Here is a 22067-nt window from a genome sequence, read left to right on the forward strand (position 1 = left end):
ATACTCGTAAAAAATACATTAAATATATGTTTAATATATTTTGTTATATATTCATACATGCATTTTTTGTATATTCTAAGACATATTTTGAATATATATAAATTGCATTTAAAATAAATAAAATATATACGAAAATCGGGCAAAAGTTAGCTATTAAAAATATATTTTTTTTATAAATTTTTTTCATGGGGGTATAAATGAGATGTTAATATTAAAATATATAAAACATAAAATCCTTGCACTAGATTCAGGTAATAAAAAATAACAACAATAAATATAAATTTAAATATCTTAACATTTATTAATAGAGTATAAAAACAAAAAAAGAATTGTTATCTTACAAATGACACGGGCAAATAAAATATAATAATAATCTAATGTTTGTCCCGTATTAATAATTCTTATCATACAAATCACAATGAAAAATATATATAGTACCTACGTGCGGTGACATTGCCGTCAATGCGCACGTCAAACTGGCGTGAGTTACGTCTCAATTAATAATAATATTACATATATATTTCTACATATCTACATATATATAAATATATATTTATATATTTGAAAATGCCATTGGCAATTCATCATACGACCAAGCTCCGCACTCATCACTTTAGTCATTCTTCCGCTATCTTTTGCTCATCAATAAATACTATCATTCTAGATCTAATTAATCATTTTTAATTATTATTATTTATCTTTATATATATTTATTAATAAATAAGTCTTCCATCAGGCAGCTTAGGACATACTTTAATTTGGAATGAGGATTGAGATCCGTTTTAACGTTGGAATGTATTCGTTACGTACAAACCGACGTAATCCGACTAAAATCTCTCCATAATTAACACTTATTTATTAGTACACTGTAAAAAATCAGGAGTTAATTCGGAGTGATCTGGATTTTATTTAAATCCAAATTCACTTCTTCGCTCGGAATTTTTACAAAAAATTACTCCGCATACGGAGTAAATATGAAGTTTTTTTTCAACGGAGTGATCTGGATTTTATTTGAATCCGAATTCACTCTATCATTCGGAGTTTTTACAAAAAACTACTCCGCATATGGAGTAAAAAGAAAAATTTTTTTTTAACGGAGTAATTTCGGAGTGATCTGAGTTTTATTTCAATCCGACTTCACTCCGTCTTTTGAAATTTCAGAGGTTTTTACAAAAAATTACTCCACCTACGGAGTAAATATCAAGTTTCCTCTCAACGGAGTGATTTCGGATCTGGATTTTATTTGAATCCGAATTCATTCCGTCTTTTGAAGTTTCGGAGTTTTTACTAAAAATTACTCCGCATACGGAGTAAATATGAAGTTTTTTCTCAACGGAGTGATTTAGGTTTCAATCAAATCCGGATTTCGATTCGGAATTTTAAAAATAAAATAAACTCCTCTTCGGAGTAAATTTTACTCCAAGAAAATAAAATAAATAAACATTCCGCTCACATTTACTCCGGATTTAATTCTCGTTCACTCCCAAATTTTTACAGTGAATTATTATTATAAATTAAAATAAAATTATTTTGGTCATCATCTAATTTTTTATCTCCATCTTCATCTTTGTCTTTGTCTTTGTCTTTGTTTATATTAAATAAATAAAAATCATCTCTCATAATCATTTTCTTGGTCTCAATTAGACACGTGACAAGTGACATTTACGGGTCAAAATTAAATGGCACGTGTGCATAGAGAACATGAACACTTTGGGCACGCAGTCTTCTTGCGGATGCGTTTGTTGTTGAGGTTGGTCGTACATCGTAACGACGGTGGTGCCGCATTCCCACGATCGAGGTTGCCGTCGTCGGGGTATTACTTGTTTTGTTGTGGACATTTACGTGGATTGAACGATTACGTCCGTGGACTTCAGCTCGTGCTGATGGATTTAAAGACGTTGGTAGACTTGGTCGTGGTCGGTGATGACCAATCATATAGTCTCACCTTTGAAAATAAAATAATATCTCAGTTATTCATTTATACATTTTTTAATTCCTACTATGAATGCTAATTTTTTTTTTATTCCTGAACAATTTAATAGATAATTAATTTTTTTTTTTAATGCTATTGTAATTTTTAGATGGATTTTTTATGCGCCATTGCTTATAAATCGCTATGACTTATGACTTATGACATTTTAATGCTTATGACATTTCTATGACCTTTAGAAATTACGAAATTTTTTTTTTTTATATATGCAGATGCATAATTAGTAATTAATAATTAATATTTATTATTTTCAAATATAAACAATTAAAATTTTTTTAATTATGGAATTTTTCTTGACGTATTTTTTATAAAAAAAAAATTTCGTGATTTTTTTTCTGTTTAATTACCAATTAATTAATTTTTGTAAATATACTCAGGAAAAAAAATTATAATCTGGAGCAAACAGAGCCGCGAATAAAATAAAAAAAAATTTAGTGGGTTCATTAAACCCCTAAGCTTTTTATTTATCAGCAAGATTTTTACAAAAAAAAAGTTAATCTGGAATTAATTTAATAAATAAAAGACGAGTGGAGATAAAATAAATATTTTAAAAAATATCATAATTTTCTAGCAGTCTTTAAGCCTACGCAGTAAAAAATATTGTGTATCTGGGAAAAACGATCCGGGTTAAGTTTTTAGTGTTGATTATTTTGTGTTAAATCGACACATTTCACTGTGTTACTTAGAAATTTTAAATCGATCTGAATATTTAACGCTTTTGAAAGTGTTGTTTAGTACAAAAATTATAATTATCAAAATTTATTAAGAGTTACTTTAAAATTAACACAAATTAACTTCTCGTACTACCCGACTTTTGCGTTGAGATTTTAACACAAATTTAGTGTTTAAATTCCACAAATATTGTGTGTCCGTTTTGAACACACCTTGTGTTAATTTTGAATTTTAACACAATATTTTTTACTGTTTGCGAAAAATTTTGTTGTTTTGATAAATTTGAAAATATTCCAGTTAATTTAAAAATAATTAATACTTAGTGGTGTGAAATTTTTTATATTACGGGGAAAATATTGGTCTTATTAAAAAAGGTTTCAAACAAAAGTTGTAGGAAATTAAATTTTCTAAAAAAAATGTCTCTTATAATTTTTTCTTAGGACTAATAAGAAAGCCGTAATTTCAAAATTAAGATTTTCATAATTAATCAAATTTTGAATCATTCATTATGAATGTTAATTTTTGAATTACGGTGGAAATATTGATTGTATAAGAAAATCATAAGAGACATTTTTTTAATAAAACTAAATTTCCTACAACTTTTGTTCGAAAACTTTTTTAATAAGACTAATATTTTCGCCGTAATATCAAAAATTTGAACTACTCATTTCAAAAATAAGGCAAAAATCTTGTCCCTTCTAATTAATAAATAATTACCTGGCATATGCAGGTGGTGGTGTAGGAGCAGTTGGCTGATCACTAGAAATTCCACTTGTCGCAGATCCGCTATTGGATACCGTAATCATCCCTGGTAAAATAGGGGAAATCCCACTGATACTAGCGCGAGTTGTTAATTGGCCTGGATTAAGTTTAATAGCGTCATCATAACTAGGCGGTGCATCAGCGACTGCTTCATAATCCGGTGGTTTTTGTCTTGCGACACTCGCTGGTTCCTCAACACTTATCACGTGAATCGGGTCGTCAATCTGTAACCAAGTTATTGTTGGAATTGGTAATTGCTGAAGTTATATTACGTTTAAAAAAATAAAACTAGAAAGTGAATGGTAATAAGTATGAACAAATACATATATTTATTCATATATATATATGAGTAACTTTACTTCAACTTCGTACATTAAGTTACTCTTACTCTACTATGTCTAATAATTTAATGTATGAGTGTATGATTGGCTAAGAGAAGGAGGATAGAAGAGAAAATAACAGTGCCCCTTCCGCGGTGACGAAATGCAATCATCGGCTTAAAACTCATATACTCTATATATCTATCTATATATGTATATATTTAAATATATACTAGACAGTATTATACAGACTGCACTTTAATATCTATAGTTTATTCTTAGACAAACGGGTGTAAGTTGCCCTTTGTATTTTATAGATTCACTTTATTGCGTTAGAAAAAAAAAAAAAAAAAAAAAAACATTTAGTTAAGTGCAAAAGTATGTATTTATAGATAACAATTACTATCTATTTATAGATAACAATTACTATCTATTTATAGAAATCAATATTCTATTTTTATATCTATATTATTTTTTTTTTACTTTTAGAATAAATTTTTTTTTTTTCAGTTTCAAAATTTGAATGTATTTTTTACATAGTTTCTCAATACATATCATAAAAAAAATAGTCTTCTGATCGGTTTTAAGAGCTTGACATTAAAATAAAAATAACTAGAAAACAATGCGGAATTCGAAAAAACTTTATTGGAAATAACTTCTAGAGAATAAAATTGTCTACAAAAAAGGTCCCATGATATTTTGTAATAGGTCTGATAGTTTCGCCAGAAAAGTAAAAAGATCTCAAAATTTTATACGAATTTGACTTCAAACTTAAATAACTTTTGAACAAATAGATTTATCGAAAAATGATAAGAAACTTTTTTTGTAGAGCATTCAATTACCTACAAAAATATACTTGCCAATTATTCCTATGAGGCATCGGTAGCTACTTATAAAAATCAGAAAAATCGACTATTTTTTTTTTCATTATATCGAAAATATGGTTGGAAATGAAAAAAAAATACTGTGAAAGTTTGAGCTCTTAATATTAATATTAACAGCTGCCGCATCGCAATTTTCTATTTCCCGTTTAAATAACATGGGAAAATTTATTTTTTAAGCTTTAGAATTTTGTAGATCACGGTGGGACCAATATTTTTGAATGTTCAAGATGTATTCTTATGGGAAATTTGACGCTCTACAAAAAAGGTCTCTTATAATTTTTCGATATTTTTATTTCTTCAAAAGTTATTCGAAGTTAAAGTTAGATTCACGATAAATTTTTACATTTTTTAAATTTTTTGACGCAACCATCAACTTTATGGGAAAATTTTATAGGACATTTTATTTCCTATAACTTATCTCAAGAAAGTTTTCTTGAATAATCTAAATTTTGTTACTTAAAATTAATTATATTACTCGAATTATTAGAATTTAAGTCAAAAATTTGCTTTTATTATAATTCAATATATTATAAATGCTTTTATAAAAAGTGTGAAAAAAAAAAATTTATAATAGACATTATATAAAAAAAAAACATAAAAGTATAAAGAATTAAATATATATATTATATAAAGTAAAACATATATAAATATAAAAATAGAATTGATTTATCTTTTAAATATATTTATTTGCTAGAGGGTAGTTACCCCGGATCAATGAATGACTTAGTGAGAATCGACAATTCATATTAATATACACCTACTACAAGTATAAATATATATATATAGAATGTAGGTTTACACTAGTAGTAGTATAGAGTACTGCTAGAATTTATTTATAGAAGTTTATTCTCGAATGAAGCTAGTGCAAGTACTTTAACAGAAGGTAAATTATAGCTATTGGAATATACAGTAATAGGTAAAACTCAATTCTACACATCTATATGGAGTAGACTGAATACGGAGTAAAAGTTAAAACTTTGGTGTCGATGCACCGAAGTGAGACGCGCCCATTGTCGGATATTTTTAAATCACATCTACAGAATTATCCACGAGTTCGAAGCTCTCGTATTGAGAAAAAAAAAAATATTTTTTTTAGTCAAGCTATTGTTCATGTAAATTAAAAAATATGTGCAATATTTTTTTAGTGCTTTTTTTATCGGAAAAAAATGTATTCTTATCACTTATAAAAATATATTAATCAAGTGGTATTTTAGTTCATTTAATAGATTTAAAATGTAATAGGAAATTATGAGTTTGAAATTGACAGACGATCAACAATTTGCGGATTTTTTTTTTCAACTAATAAAAAAAAAAAAAAAAAAAAAAAAAAACTATGCTCGTGTAGAAAATTCAAAAAACTAAAGGTGCAATTTTTTGAAATATTTTTTTTTTTATGATTTATTACTTTGAAAAATAATCCAAAAATTATCAGACGTTGGCTAACTTCAGTATCATAAAATTATCGTTATTTTTTTTTATATTCAAAATGGCGTCACTCCACTTGCAATTTTTACTGACCCATTAGATTTAAACTATTGCATGAAATTAATTTCTGAAGGTTTTAATAAGTTAAGCAAAAGTGAACTTAAAATGAAATTACTTATAAATTATTATAATTAATTTATTTACTATTATAAATTAAAAAATAAACTTATGAGATTTCGGCGTGAAAATGGCGCCCATCACTTGGAATTTTTATTGACCCATTACACGAAAATTATTGATCAAAATAACGTTTTAAAAATTTTTCCAAGTCCAGTACAAGTGAATTAAGAAAAATATCATAAAATGAAGTAAAATAAAAAATGGAAAATGAAAATGTCACACTTAAAATTTTTATGTAATTTATAAAATTTATTTATTGAATAAATAACTTACTTGGACCGTAGTATGATGATTAGAACCATGTGCACCGACGTTAGTTCTCGTAGGTGGTGCATGAAGCCAACAGCACATAGCAGCACATATTAAGAGTGCACCAGCAACAATACAAGCAACCCCGACATATCTAACAGGCTCGACATAGTTCTCAGCAAGTCCTAGCCAATTAATAAGCGCACCAACGCACAGTAAAACCATTCCATACCGATAAGGTCGTTGTGAACGCCTCGATTCTTCGAGTGACATTTCTGAAACAATGAAATATTAAATAAACATACAATTATTCAATATTTGTTTTAATAAAGTGGACTGTAGAAAAAAACCGAGGTAAGCCCAGATGATGTAGGTGTTAAAATATTCGGTGTAAAATTTCAACACCAAAAGCAGTGTTAAAAAAATTTCCCGGTGTTAAAATATTTTATTTTGTGAATTTTTTTACTTACTCGATCACTACAGATAAACAGTGTTTTCATTAATTAATTAAATAACTTTTAAATAAATTACGTACATGGAAAAAAAATTATGGGAACGGTTCCCATAATTTTATGAAATGTTTTCCTGTATTATAGGAACTACGACCATAAATTATGGGAGTAGTTCCCATAATATATAGGAATGAACTCTATACATTATAAGAATCATTTCCATAATAGTATAAAATCCATTCCTATATTGGTATGGGAACTATTCCCATAATAGTATGGAAAAAATTCCTCTATCATTATGGAAACCATTCCCATAATAGATAGGAAAAGTTCCTATAATTTTCTTTCCGTGTATAACATAAATAATTATTTGAATAAGTACATTGCCAATTTGAAATTTCCTCCAGACAATGTTCATTAAATTTCTAGATTTTTTTATTTGTGATATAGGGTAGAAGTACCATTTGTGGCTACTGCTCCATTTTTGGACATTTAATACTTTATTTTCAATAATGAAAACGTATTAAAAAAAAAATTTCATTGCAATAGTGTGATAAAAATATATTCAAACACATTTAAAAAAATTAATTATGTTGTTGGGTATTTTACAAATTATTTTATTCAAAATTTCTAAGTGGCCAAAACTGGCCCTAAAGTGGCCAAAAACGCTACCCCTACCCTATTTTTTTTTTCTAATTTCTATACGTGAAATTTTTTTTTATACCGATTTAACACCACCTGTACTGGTGTTATTTCATTTTAACACCGCTCTTATTACAGTGTATAAAAATAATTTTTATTATCAATAAAATTATAAGATTATATTTGAATTCAGGACACGGTGATTTGGTAATAGCTGGTCCGTTTGTGTGTTAGGGCCAGGCAATGAATAATGTGCCCTAGATGGACGCACCTCAGCTCGATAATATGTTTTTTTTTCCACCCCTTGTCAGTTACTTCAAATCTAGTCTATTTTCGTATTGTGGTCATTCACTGCGGCTATTACCGTATTTACGTCGACAGACTTGGCCGTTCCACTTTCCCCGTTAACAACAATCGTAATATCTATATATATATATACGATAACGGGACAATGTGACGTGAGAATTCATTATCGTAGAATCGATTTTTAAAAAAAATATTATTCTTCGTCAATTGACAATATTTTTTTTACGTAAATCAGAGCTTATTTTTTGGAAATTAATATGCAATTTTGAGAAGATTCATATATACATATATCTATATATTTTTTTTTTTCAAAGGAAAACAAATTTTTTGAAATATTTAAACAGGTGTTAAATTGCGAAATTGAACGTAACACGGTCGTGTTAGCAATCGATCGTAAAAGCAACTTAATTATTAATGATTCCTGTTATGTTGCAAACAACGCAAGTTTGTCTGGGTCGCGTATGTTTTGATGCTGCCGTTAATAATGCAGTAAAAGAAACATAAAAAAAAAGGAAATTATTAAACTCAGGTCACACTTAAAATTATAAATAAAATATTAGTTTACGCTGTTCTGATTTTTATAAAAAGGAAAAAAAAAATTGATTAAATGATTTTTAAATTTTTGATACCGGGTTTGTTTACTTAATAATTATTTAGCTATAGATATTTTAATTTTGTTTAATACTACGGTCTATTTTGTATATAATGTCAGTTATTCGTAAAAGTATTGCGTGTAATATTTAATCGCGTGTGGCATTTAAATTTTTTATACATACACGCTACCGATTTGTGACACGCATGTAAAATGTTTGTAATTATAATATTTTAAATTTATTTTATTTTTAATTGTAAGGAAGTAATTTTTAACGACAAAAATCACATTTCAGGAAATCAATATTAATAATAATAATAATAAGAAAAATAATAATAATAATAATAATCATAATAATTTATATGATTATGGGAATAAGAAAAATTTTGTTCCAGCCATATACGCGGAGAGAAAAGGATAGTAATGATTACTATTTTACATAATAACCAGACTTATTTTTTGTAAAATGGTAAATAATGCTACGTAGAATAGGAATCATTACCATTTTTCTGCTAATGATAACTATGTTACATTGGAACATGTAAAGTAGTAAAAGTCGCTATCTAGCATGGGAATCAGGGCTATGTAGAATACTACTCAGTCCCATGCTTGAATGGCTATCATTACAGTTTAATAAATATATAAGACAACGAAGTAAGCAAATGAAGTAAATAAATTGTTTATTACTAAACATTCTAATTTTTAAAATTATTCTTTATTTTTTATCAAAAAATGATATTTCATTATGAGCAATATTTTAATTATTTCAATAGATTAATTCCATTTCGACATATATTTAAAGTAACTTGAGTTATTTATTGTATCATAACTAGGGACAAGATTTTTGCCTTATTTTTGAAATGAGTAGTTCAAATTTTTGATATTACGGCGAAAATATTAGTCTTATTAAAAAAGTTTTCGAACAAAAGTTGTAGGAAATTTAATTTTATTAAAAAAATGTCTCCTATGATTTTCTTATACGATCAATATTTCCACCGTAATTCAAAAATTAAGATTCATAATGAATGATTCAAAATTTGATTAAATATGAAAATGTTAATTTTGAAATTACGGCTTTCTTATTAGTCCTAAGAAAAAATTATAAGAGACATTCGTTTTAGAAAATTAAATTGCCTACAACTTTTGTTTGAAAAATTTTTTAATAAGACCAATATTTTCCCCGTAATATAAAAAATTTCGCACCACTGAGTATTAATTATTTTTAAATTAACGCAAAAATCCTGGCCTTAGTCATAACCTTATCTACTAAATATAAAATAAATAAAAGATCGTAACTGTTGCTAGGTAACATTGTAGTCATGTCCATTTGCATAGTTCTCTCGTCAATGTAAAATGCTAATCATTCCTATGCTAGCATAGCCAACGTTCCCATACAGAATAGAGGGATTACTCTGTCCCGTGACTCTCGACGCTAAAAATCCTCATTACTATGTAACATAGTAATGGATACCGTTCTACATAGGAATTATAACTATTCTTTTCTCTCCGATCTACACGATAGAATAAGTTAATTTTATTAAATTTGATATCATTAGAAAGGCCTTGACTTAAATTTGTGCCTTTTCATGGTTTAAACTCTGTTTTCTCGGCAAGTATCAAGATAAATCAATTGATCTATATCCTTCGAATTACATTCAAATTGCGCGGGAAAAAGATGATCGTATTCATTTTCTTTAAATAAATTAACATTTTAAATATTCTATCACTGAATATGACTGAATATTCATAACTATTATCGATATAATTAAGAGAAAATAAAAAAAATTTATGTCTTCTATGATAATGAAAATTAAAAAAAGTTGATTTGGTATCAGTGAAAAAAATATATTAGACGACTAATAAAAAAAAATTTGACCGTGTAGATTTTTTTTTTTAAACCCCATGGTTATACAATCATCGAAATCAATAAGTTTGCGAGTTAATGATGAGATTTGTCTCATTAAATTTCAATGATAATAAAAATAAACAAAAATTCTAGAGTTAATTTTAGAATAACGATTCTAGTAACCAGTTAAATTTGAATCATATTTTATAAATTTGGTAGTAATACTCGAACATTCATGTAGTGACTGTAGGTTGCTCGTAATAATAATAATAATAATGATGAATTATTATTATTATTATTATTATTATTATTTTTTTTTTTATTATTATTATTATTATTTACATTTACTTGATTAATAAATAATGAATTCTACGAAATTCTTTATTATGATACAAAAATTTAAATAATAATTATTGTCACACTTATTTAAAGTTTAGTCAGTTTAAAAACCTAAATAATTTGTTTTTTTACGGAACAAACAATCAAATAAAATAATTATTGTTCACGCTTTCTAGAACAAAAAAAGTGACAAATTATGTTTATTATTTCCCTCTCAATACTCTCAACTATATATCGTATATATTTAAACTCTTTCTTCCACATAAAAGAGTAATGAATGAAACAAGATGTCTGGTATGCCTGAATCATGACCATGAAATCATTTACTGTGAAGGATTCTCTGTAAATTTACTTACGTAAATCTTATTGTACTTGCACAGTAAATAAATAATAAACAAATAAAATATAATACATGTATTAATAGAACAGCAATAAGTTTACATTCAAAAGAATATATATATATATATTTTTTTAATATTCAAATAATTATGTAAGCGACGACTTGTCACTAAAAACTGATAAAATTTACTAAAGTACTTGCTCGGGGTCTTGTCATAAATTATTTAATAGAACAACCGAGAAATTGATAACATGGAAATAAAATATAATGATAACTTATCAAAAACTTAATGCGCGGTTCAGAATAAAATGTATTTAATTTTAATATTGTTTTTTTTTTTATTGTTTGAATAATTAATATTTTAAAATATTTATCAAGTAAATATTTATAACTATTAATTATTTATAGCAGTATCTGTTTCCTCATAAATTATTAACTCCATTATTATTAGAAGTAAGTAATGAGTATTGAAAAAAAAAATAACATTTTTATTCACAAATAAATTTGCAATTTTTCATGGTTATAAATCTTCTAATATAAGTAAAAAATACTTTCTCCTTTATTTTAAATTAAATATGCACACGAAAAAAAAATTCTTGACGCAAAAATTTATTACCCGCCCCGAGAAAATTTTGCATTATGAATTAAAAAAAAGAAAATATTTCTTCGGGACCCGCATGAAAATAACATATATGATAAATATATATGGAAAAATATATAATCAATATGGGACCATATAAGTGGCCAAAAACGATATATATTTTCTTATATATAATATAGTAAGTTTTAATATAATTAATTATATACGTAAGTTTATAAGTTAATACATGTATTATATATATTTATAATCATATATGTAAACTTATGAGCTAGCAGATATATGTATCACATATATTGATAATTATATATGTAAATTTGTAAGCTAGCACACATATATATATATATGTTTTGAACACAATGTTTGAATCTTATAACAGAGAGAGGAAGACAAAAAAGAATAGATTTTATTTATTTTTACATATATGGGGAGATTTATATGGTTTTATATATCGAAAAATATACAAAAATTTATAAAGTTAAATACATGGTACATATATCGTGGCATGTAATGATGAATTATATATGTATTCTTATTTGTTTCCATATATAAATAATATATTGAAGTTATACGGAAATATATGAAATCATATAAGAGAAAACATATATAGAAATATAATAAAATCGGCCAAAATCTATGTATAGTTCTATATAAGATTTCATGTATTATCACATATATATTTATATCTGTAACATATATTTTTTAAAATATGTTTACCATATTTGATATTTTCATGCGGGGACAGAAAAAATTTTCTTGAGCAAAGAAATCTTTTTTTTTCTGGGTATAAAAAAAATTTTTTTTTAAATTGTCAACAATTTCAAGTAAAAACAAAAATAAAAGAAATTACGACTTAAATTTTTGATGATTTTTTTGTAAACGACGGACCAATAAATTTATCTCGGTCATTCACATGATAATTTATTCACCTTTCATGAACAGTAATGTAAATTATAAGAAGATTATAATTCTATTATTCAAAGATAACAAACATCATGTGTTGACTTAATAAAATATATTGATATACGACAATATACGATACTTATTTATTCTCTAATAATAATTTATGACCCAAAAAATCATAATTTGAATTATTTAAAATTCCCGCCATTTATGTTAACATTTAAAAAATATAATTTACCAAAGAATCAACAGATTTTATTTTGAAAAACAAATAAATATTAATTACCCGGCATTAAGTGCTACCGTATCATTAATTTCAATAAAATAAATACGTGTAATCCTCGATCTTAATAACATTAAGACTCAATAAATTATCTACAGATCGTAGTATTAAATACCGCGTAACCTTCACCTGGTTACGCATGGGCGTAAACATATATCAGCGTTCATCATATTAACATTAAGTCCTACGATGTGTTATAAATTTTGGTATCACGTCATCTGCATAGAAATGAAGTTAATTGTCCACAAAAATAAGACATAATTAGGGACAAGATTTTTGCCTTATTTTTTAAATAAATAGTTCAAATTTTTGATATTACGGGGAAAATATCGGTCTTAGTAAAAAAGTTTTCGAACAAAAGTTGTAGGAAATTTAATTTTATTAAAAAAATGTCTCTTATGATTTTCTTATACGATCAATATTTCCACTGTAATTTAAAAATTAAGATTCATAATGAATGATTCATAATTCTGTTAATTATGAAAATCTTAATTTTGAAATTACGGCTCTCTTATTAGTCCTAAGAAAAAATTATAAGAGACATTTTCTTTAGAAAATTTAATTTCCTACAACTTTTGTTTAAAAACTTTTTTCATAAGACCAATATTTTCCCCGTAATATAAAAAATTTCACATCACTAATTATTAATTATTTTTAAATCAACGCAAAAATCCTGGCCTTAGACATAATTTAAAAATTATGCACTTGAAATTTTCTCAACGATCGAATTCGAATTTAATTTGAATGCAATTAAAAAATTTTCATTACTTTTTTTTTACTCTAAATTAAAATAAAAAAAAAATGTAGGTAATTTGCAATCGCATACTAATCAAGGTCATGTAAACATGCACTTTTTTATTTTTATTAACCATTTGCACCATCGATCGTCCAACATCGTGCGAACGGGGTTGCGTTATGAGAATTAACTGGTGACCATTTAAGGACACGTATGAAGACGTAACAAAGATAAATAAATATACAAATATATTCATGGTTTACTTATATACGCGTATATGTATGTAAAAATAATGATAATTAATTAACAATAGTTAATTACAGCACTTAACTTTTTTTTAAAAATTTTGAAATTCAAATTTTATGAAAATTTAATATTATTGTTTTTATGTAAAACAATTGTATTCTCATGTTCTAACATTATGTTGGTAATTTTCATATTGATAATTGTAAAAAAAAACCAAGGACACCAAGAAGAAAAAGGAGTGATTACTATATATATTTATATGTATAAAGTAAATAAAAAGATTCATTTAATTAAAGATTTAAAATTCAAATTTTTTAGTCAATGACATAATAATTATAATTAATATATACATACATACATATGTATATATTTATTATTTATAAAATTAATTATCAAAACTTACCTGTATTGTAAGGGTTCGATGAATTAGACAGTTTGAAAGTTTAAAGTCCTGGTTTATTGCACAAATTTAAAAAATTATTTGACGTAAAGAGAAAACTTTAACTTTTAATTGACAATAACTTTTCTCTTGCAAGCTTACAAACGTAATTATCACAAGACTTAAAGTTAATAAACAATCTTTTATAAAAAAAAAAACGTGATAATGAAAATTTATCAATTGAAATAAACAATTAACGCTTGTTATTTAAGAGAACGCCGTGCGAGCGTTGCTCCTACGGCGGACTACGCGCGACTGTTGGCTGATACGTCGTTACAGTCATACAGTCTTTACTTTACTAAACTTTATACTGTACAGTTTGTACAGAGAGTAATGTTAGTAAAGCCCGCGCAATGCCTCTTACTGTAAGACCAGACTCTAGAGACTCATCGGCAACTTTATTGCGGTCTAATTTTATTCTAACGTGTGTATGTACGTCGATGACGTAAATTTATATGATGACCAGTAGTTAGAGTTGTCATGGTAAGACGTGAGGGTAAACGGAAATAGTGAAACCCCTAAAATATTACATATATGAGGTAAATGACCCAGCCGTCTCGGATTTTGACCTTTCAAATTTACGATTATTCAAATATTTAAATTTCGCGGGGGATGTTTTTATCGGGATTACGTCATTCATATCTGGTATTTAGTGACGATGATAAGTTTTTTCAATTGTAATTCATGTTAACAAATGTTGTAATGTCAAATTAATTTTTAATATAGAGCAACTTTGGTTGCAGCGAAATAAAATTTTGTTTTTTTAGAAAAAGAGTCCGTGTGAAGCCCAACTTGCATTGGCGAAATTTAAATCATGTGATGAAATTTTTAATTAAATGTAAGAGTGGTATTGATAAAATATTTTTAAATTGACGTACTTTTTTTGACTTGTGAGTAGAGAGTGCTATGTGACTAATCAATGCAAATAGTACTAAACTTGGTGAGTAATTGTGTACTAAGCCAGTTTAATTAATGATAGCTGATAAAAAAAGAGGGAGATAAATAGATGACGTACTTTTAAGACGTCATGGTGCGTCGATTCTTTAAGAATCTTTAGAATGTTCCTGAATTCTGTTGGTTTCGGTGGGAGAAATGACTTGTTTTGGTACAGACTTATGCTGACGTCACATTCAAGTCAAAGTCGTAGGGCCCAAAAATTTAGGGGACTTTTGTAGTATAGTTGATGCTAACTAGTGATGAATATGAGATCAATTGCTGGAACTATTATTAGAAAATACGTCATATAAATGTTAGAAAATACGTCACATAAATATTAGAAGATACGTCATTAGAGTGTCCTATAAATTAGATGTATAAAAAATTTTTGTATTCTATTTAAATAAAATTAAAAAATTTTTGAGAATTTCGAAAGCAAATTTTTGATCGAAAATTGAATTTTCTTCAAAAAAAGATGAAGTTTTTTCCATAATTTCGATCTAAAAGATAAAATTCGAAAATTTGAGATCAAATTAAATTTCGTAAATTTTTTTTTTTATTTAAAAAAATACTTTGACAAAAAATTGTATTTTTCAAAAAAAGATAATGGAAAGTTGGTCGTAATTTGAATGCAAAAAAAGTTAAGGCTTGAAAATTTTCGATGATTTATTTGTAAGAAAAAATTTTTTTTTAAATCTAAAAAAAAACTCACTGCCATTGAATTTGTACGTCATATTTGTCTAAATAATTTTGATTACTCTTTAAATTTCCTTGATAATTTTTTCGTATAATAAATTTGAATTTTTATTTCCACAATAAAATATTTAAAATAATTGTATACACATAATTATTATAATTAATAAAATAAGAATAATTTTTAAAAAACCTGTAGTAAAATTTTCGGTAAAAAAACATAACTAAGATTTGATGATTAAAGTAAATGACTTAAGAATTTAACGCTATTTTAACAGAATAATCGTTTATTTAATCAACTGTAAGTCTCAAGTACTTAATCCATAATTGTTTTGCTACAAGAAGCTAATGAACGAGCCACTTGTCACGTACATGTTTATTATCAAAAGTATATACGTCTATCTTATAATAATAACTAAGTATTAAAAAAAAAAGTTTTTGCGATTTAATAAATTGTTTATTATAAAACTTTTTCTTCACTTGAAGACCAGATAAATTACTGTTGTCTTTACAATTAAATTATTAAGAAACGGATAAAAATTACCGCGACTGCTGATTAAGTATCTCTGGGAATTGCAATAGATTATTAAACTTATTATCAAAATACGTCAGCAGTGTTATGATTCACAGAAAAAAATTTTAATTCCGTAGTCAATTTAATTGTTAAAAAAAAAAAAAATGATATCATTGCAATGATAAAATTTTTTAATGTATAATTTAAAAATTCTCTGTAAATCGAAATGAATAAAATAAAAATAATATGACGAACAGGTTAGTATATATTCCTTTCTCCTCGATATTATATATTAAGTTGAAGGTTGTCGAGTTTTTGATTACAAGGAAGTAATGACGGTGATTCTATTTGACAGATTGACAATTACTACTTATTTTTAAATAAATAAATATATTATACTCCTACATATGTTACTTAATTAATTTAAATTAATTCTATTGAATAAAAACTACGAGGATATGAGCAAAAAAAAAAATGTTATTCAACAAAATATTGTTTATAAAAAACGTTTGTTTCATAGTTAGTCTTACTGTTATTGGTCGTAAAAAAATATTTTTTATTTTTCATTTCAATTGTCCTTATCTACTTGTAAACTTGATAATTTTTATATTAATTACTTTTTAACTTAAAAACGTTATTTTTAAAACTAGCTGATAACGTTTTATTGAAAATTTTATAATTATTTAGTGATGTATCTTATTGTGTTATATATTTATCAGATTATCATTTTTTTTATTTATTTATTTACTTATTGATAAACTGAGAACAATTGATATAAAATACCAATCAAAGATTAGAGATAAATATCGAAAATAAATAAAATTATAAAATCATCATATATTTTAAATTCGAGCCTAATAATTTTTTTATCAGCAGATAAGATTTTAGAATACATTTTATACAAAAAAAATGTAAATGAAATTTGACATAAAAGGTAGAGGTACCATTTGTGGCCACTGCTCTATTTTTGGACCTTTAATACTTTATTTTCATTAATGGAAAAGTATAAAATGAAATTTTCATTTTAATAGAAGATATAAGTATCTGTGTACACTAGGGTGTTTAAAAAAAAAAAACAATTTTTTTTTTTTATGGTATCCAAAAATTGAAAGTATAACTAAAAATAAAAATTTTGGTACCATTCCGAGCTCTTAATAATGATATTAAGGTTTGCCTCAATCCATTTTTCTATTTTCCATTTAAATAACACGGGAAAAAAATTTTTTTTTTTAGAATTTTCAAGCTCATAAGCCAATCAACGGATTTTTATGCACAATAAATTTTTTTGTAGGAAATTGAACGCTCTACAAAAAAAGTCTCATCATTTTTCGATAAATCCCACGGTTCAAAAGTTATTGAAGCTTCAAATCAAATTTATAGTAAATTTTGAGATTTTTTTACTTTTCCGGCGAAACTATCAGTCTTATCAAAAAATATCACAGGAACTTTTTTGTAGATAATTATATTCCTTACAAATTATTGCAAATAAAGTTTTTCGAAATTCTGCGTTGTTTTCAAGTTATTTCCATTTCAATGTCAAGTTCTTAAAAAAATAGATTTCTGATTAATTTTAAGAGCTTGACATTGAAATGAAAATAAATTGAAAACAATGCGGAATTTCGAAAAATTTTATTCGTAATAATTTGTAAGGAATAAAATTACCTACAAAAAGTTTCTTTGACATTTTGTAATAAGACTAATATTTTCGCCAGAAAGTGAAAAGATCTCAAAATTTACTATAAATTTGACTTGAAGCTTAAATAACTTTTGAACAGTGGGATTTATCAAAAAATGATAAGAGACTTTTTTTGTAGAGCGTTTAATTTCCTACACAAAGTTTTATTGCGCATAAAAATCCGTTGAGTGGTCTGTAAGCTAGAAAATTCTAAAAAAAAAAAAAAATTTTTCCTATGTTAATTAAATGGAAAATAGAAAAATGGATTGAGGCAAACCTTAATATTATTATTAAGAGCTCGGATTGGCACCAAAATTTTTATTTTTAGGTATACTTTCAATTTTTGGATACCAAAAAAAAATTTGTTTTTTCTGAAACACCCAAGTGTACACATTTTTAAAATTAATTATGACATTGCGCTTTTTACAAGATATTTTATTTAAATTTTTCAAGTGTCCAAAACTGGCCCTAAAGTGGCCAAAAGCGGTACCTCTACCCTATAGTAAAATAAATTGCATAAAAAATACTTCGTACTCGACAAATGTCATTTTTTTCTCAAAAATTAATTACTTATAATAATGATATACAATTAGATAGGTATTAAGTCATAGTTCATATTATCAAAATCATCAATAAAATAATAATATAATTATATGCACATAAAAAATGGGTTTCCTGATACAAGAGAAATTTTGTAGTATGAAATGAAAAATGTTTAAAAAATTAATTATGCTGTTACGTCTTTTACAAATTATTCTATTCAAATTTTTCAAGTGTCCAAAACTGGCCAAAAACGGAACCTCTACTCTATTCAATTAAAAAAAAATTTAATTAATTTTTTTTATAAATAACATCAAGATAAAATTATGTAAAAAAGTTTAATGCAATTTTGTGGTATGCTCGCACAAGTCGAGCTCTATCTGTTTTTAATAAGCAATTATCCAGTAGTGTACATGCAGTTATTAGATAAATTCTATTAACGAGTACGTGTCGACAGATTGATGATAGTTTTTGCGTTATTAAATAACAAAGTGCACTGCGTATAAAGTAAATATTATTTAACAACTGAATTAATGCATTTTCCTCATATTTTTATCTCATTTTTTTTTCTTTGATTTTTATTCTATTTAAAAGGAGTCCCCTAGCGAAATTGTTTATACCGAAAATTTAAGTTTATTTTGTTGATTTCCGGTACAGTAGAAATTGATAAAAATCTCGGTATGTTTTAAGAATTATACCCAATTCATACCCAGATTATACTCAAATCTTCTCATGTTTTGGATATTTTTTTTTTAATTTTCTGTATAATTTGAGTATACTTTTAGAATTATACTGAAAACATACCCAAATCATACTCAAAAACCAGGAATGTTTTAGATATTTTTTCGGTATACCGAATTAGGTAAGGTCTGAACTTTTTTCTCTATCACACTCAAGTCGGCGAACGGTAGTATCCTTGTTACATTTGCGCAATAAATGGAAAATTTTTCCACGTTTTTCTCTTAAACAAATGAAAATTTTTTAAAAATGAAAACGTAGATTGCTAGATTATAGAGCAATACATCGAGCTTCGTTCTTAATTTTGCGTTTAGAGGTTTGTTTGAAAGAAAATCTTGGACAAAAATTTATAAACCCTCCTTAAAGTTTTAAATTGTCAACATGAAAAATTAATTTATGGAAGCCGGGTCAGCTCACTTTCAAATTTTAAGAGAATGGCTCTATCTCACGTCCACTTTCAACATGTGCACTTTGAATTTGTGGAGGTGCACAAGTTGAAAGTGGTCGCGAGGGTTCCATTTTTCCACAAATTCAAAATGCATATGTTGAAAGTGGACGCGAGATAGAGACATTTTCTTACAATTTGAAAGTGAGCTGACCCGGCTTCCATATTAATTAATACTAAAGCCAGCTATCATGATTTAAGTCATGCGTGTTAAGTATCATAAGTATCATCGGAGGTGATAACTTCGTCTCGAGTACGTCAACGGACTCATCAGCAAAGCTGAGGTACTCTACGCTAGACTATCGCTCTACTAGTACAGCCGGAGGTAAAACACTGTTGCGAACATCAATGCGATAGCCCAGCAATAAGTCAAGGCGGATAGTAATCTAGCCCTATGCATTGAATTGTATACTATTCACGGAAAAAACGAATTTCGTTCTGATAACAAAAGACGGGATAATGAAAGATTTTGTTATAATGACAAACATGATTAGCTTACGGTAACAAATGAATTTGTGTCGTAATTGAGAAGTCGATTTGTTATGAGAACACATGATGTTTATTATAATAATATCGTCGTATTTTAAAGCCGGCATTTGCTACCGTAAGTAATCTTAGCCTATGATTACAAAAATTTTCGTTAATGCTACAAATTCATTCTGTTACTTTAACAAATCAGTTTTTTAATTGGAACACGACAGTTTTGTTACAGTTACAAATCATTGCTTGGCCCAACGAAGAATTTTCTAGCATTACAAAAACATTTTAATCCCAACTAATGCGTCGTTATCCGTATATTAAGGCAGAATTTTGTTACCGTAAGTTATCTTATCTTGTGGTCACAAAAAATTTTTTTCCGTGTTTTGTTGCAGTGATCATATTACTAAAGTATGTAACACTGTAAAAAATCGGGAGTGAATTCGGATTTTATCTAAATCCGGGTTTATTCCGTAAATTTTTTACAGTGCAATTTAAACTGTTTACAGTCGAAAATTTATTTTGTAAACTTTATAAAGACCTTTCACACTACCGGCTATCTTACATCAATAAATAACTATATTATTTTTTCCTTAAATTATTTATTATGTGAAATTGATGATAAAAAAAATTTATCTAAACTATTTTTAAACCACGAAAAAAAAGTTTAAGCCACTAGTTGTCATTTTTATTTTATTAATAAATCAGGGGATTCCCCCGATGTTTTTCAATCCGCCGTTAAAATTAACTGATAATTCAATTATTTTATAAACATTGTTATCAATAATCTAAAAAAATTGAAAGAACAAAAGCTTTGATACTTTTTTTTAAAACTTTAAACTTTTATAAAAAAAAACTAAACATAAAATATTCAATTTATTACCTTGGGTTAAATAGTCATTCAATCATCAAAGGTTTTATTATTTTGAAATGATGTCCTCGATCGCCCACAAATTGCGCTATCTCACCGCATAAATAACACATCAGTCTCATTATTTATTTATTTATAGTTATTATATTATTGCAATAATTTAAATAAAATATATTAAACCAGTCTACAATTAAAAGGCATTAGAAAATTTGAATTAATAAATTAAAAATTGTTAAAAACTTGTCCTTTAATTTATACTACGGTAGTAAAAAGTTAAACTGCGATCGTCGATGATTCCACGTCGAGACTGAGAAAAGATCAATGACCGATTTTCCGCTTAATACACGATGCTCTAATGAATAACTTGCATCCGTAAAATTGATTCTCTTTTTTGTATTTTTAATTGCTCTCTTCATTGCTTCTTCATTTATATTTTAATTTTCTACCCGTTATTCAAATTTTTTTAAATGAACTGCAGGTAATTTGCTGCTGACATTTAAAAAATTTTATACATTCTATTCCTGTCACACGAATTATTTGATTTTTATTTAAATAGCATAGAAGTTTCATTGATTCAAAAAATTATAAAGCCGATTTATTTTCATTTCCACTGCAATTTTTTTTTTCTTTATTAATTTAAATTTAAAAGATTAGAACTTCGAGTGGAACTTTTGAAATTTTTATCTTAAAATATAAAACGTTTATCTAGAATTTTATATGAGCAAAATTTGAGTAAAAAAAGAACATTTTTAAAACATATTTTTCTAAATGGATTTTAACTTTTTACCCTGGTTTCGAAAAAGTTCAAAAATTAAATTTAGAAAATTTTTATGAACGTTGTTTAATTCTTATGGAAATTCTTTGGTTTTTAATGAAAACTTTTTCGGAACGAGGGTAAAATGTAGTAAATATTTAATGTTGACAACAAACTACTCCAACAGGTGTAATAAATATATAATAATAATAATGATACT

The 22067-nt window shown here is 26.1% G+C and overlaps 1 protein-coding gene across 1 annotated transcript; it reads right to left on the reverse strand.

Annotated features, from left to right (window-relative positions):
• Positions 1-275: 275 nt before the first annotated feature.
• On the reverse strand, positions 276-14516 carry LOC130665264 (uncharacterized). The gene is made up of 4 exons (XM_057465589.1): positions 14169-14516; positions 6507-6757; positions 3380-3648; positions 276-1945 (listed from the first exon to the last, which is right to left on the reverse strand). Exons 2-4 carry the CDS (start codon positions 6753-6755, stop codon positions 1942-1944), a joined length of 522 nt encoding a protein of 173 aa, XP_057321572.1. The 5' UTR covers positions 6756-6757; positions 14169-14516; the 3' UTR covers positions 276-1941.
• Positions 14517-22067: the final 7551 nt, after the last annotated feature.

The sequence above is a fragment of the Microplitis mediator genome, chromosome 3 (genome assembly GCF_029852145.1).
Source record: "Microplitis mediator isolate UGA2020A chromosome 3, iyMicMedi2.1, whole genome shotgun sequence".
Classification (NCBI taxonomy): domain Eukaryota; kingdom Metazoa; phylum Arthropoda; class Insecta; order Hymenoptera; family Braconidae; genus Microplitis; species Microplitis mediator.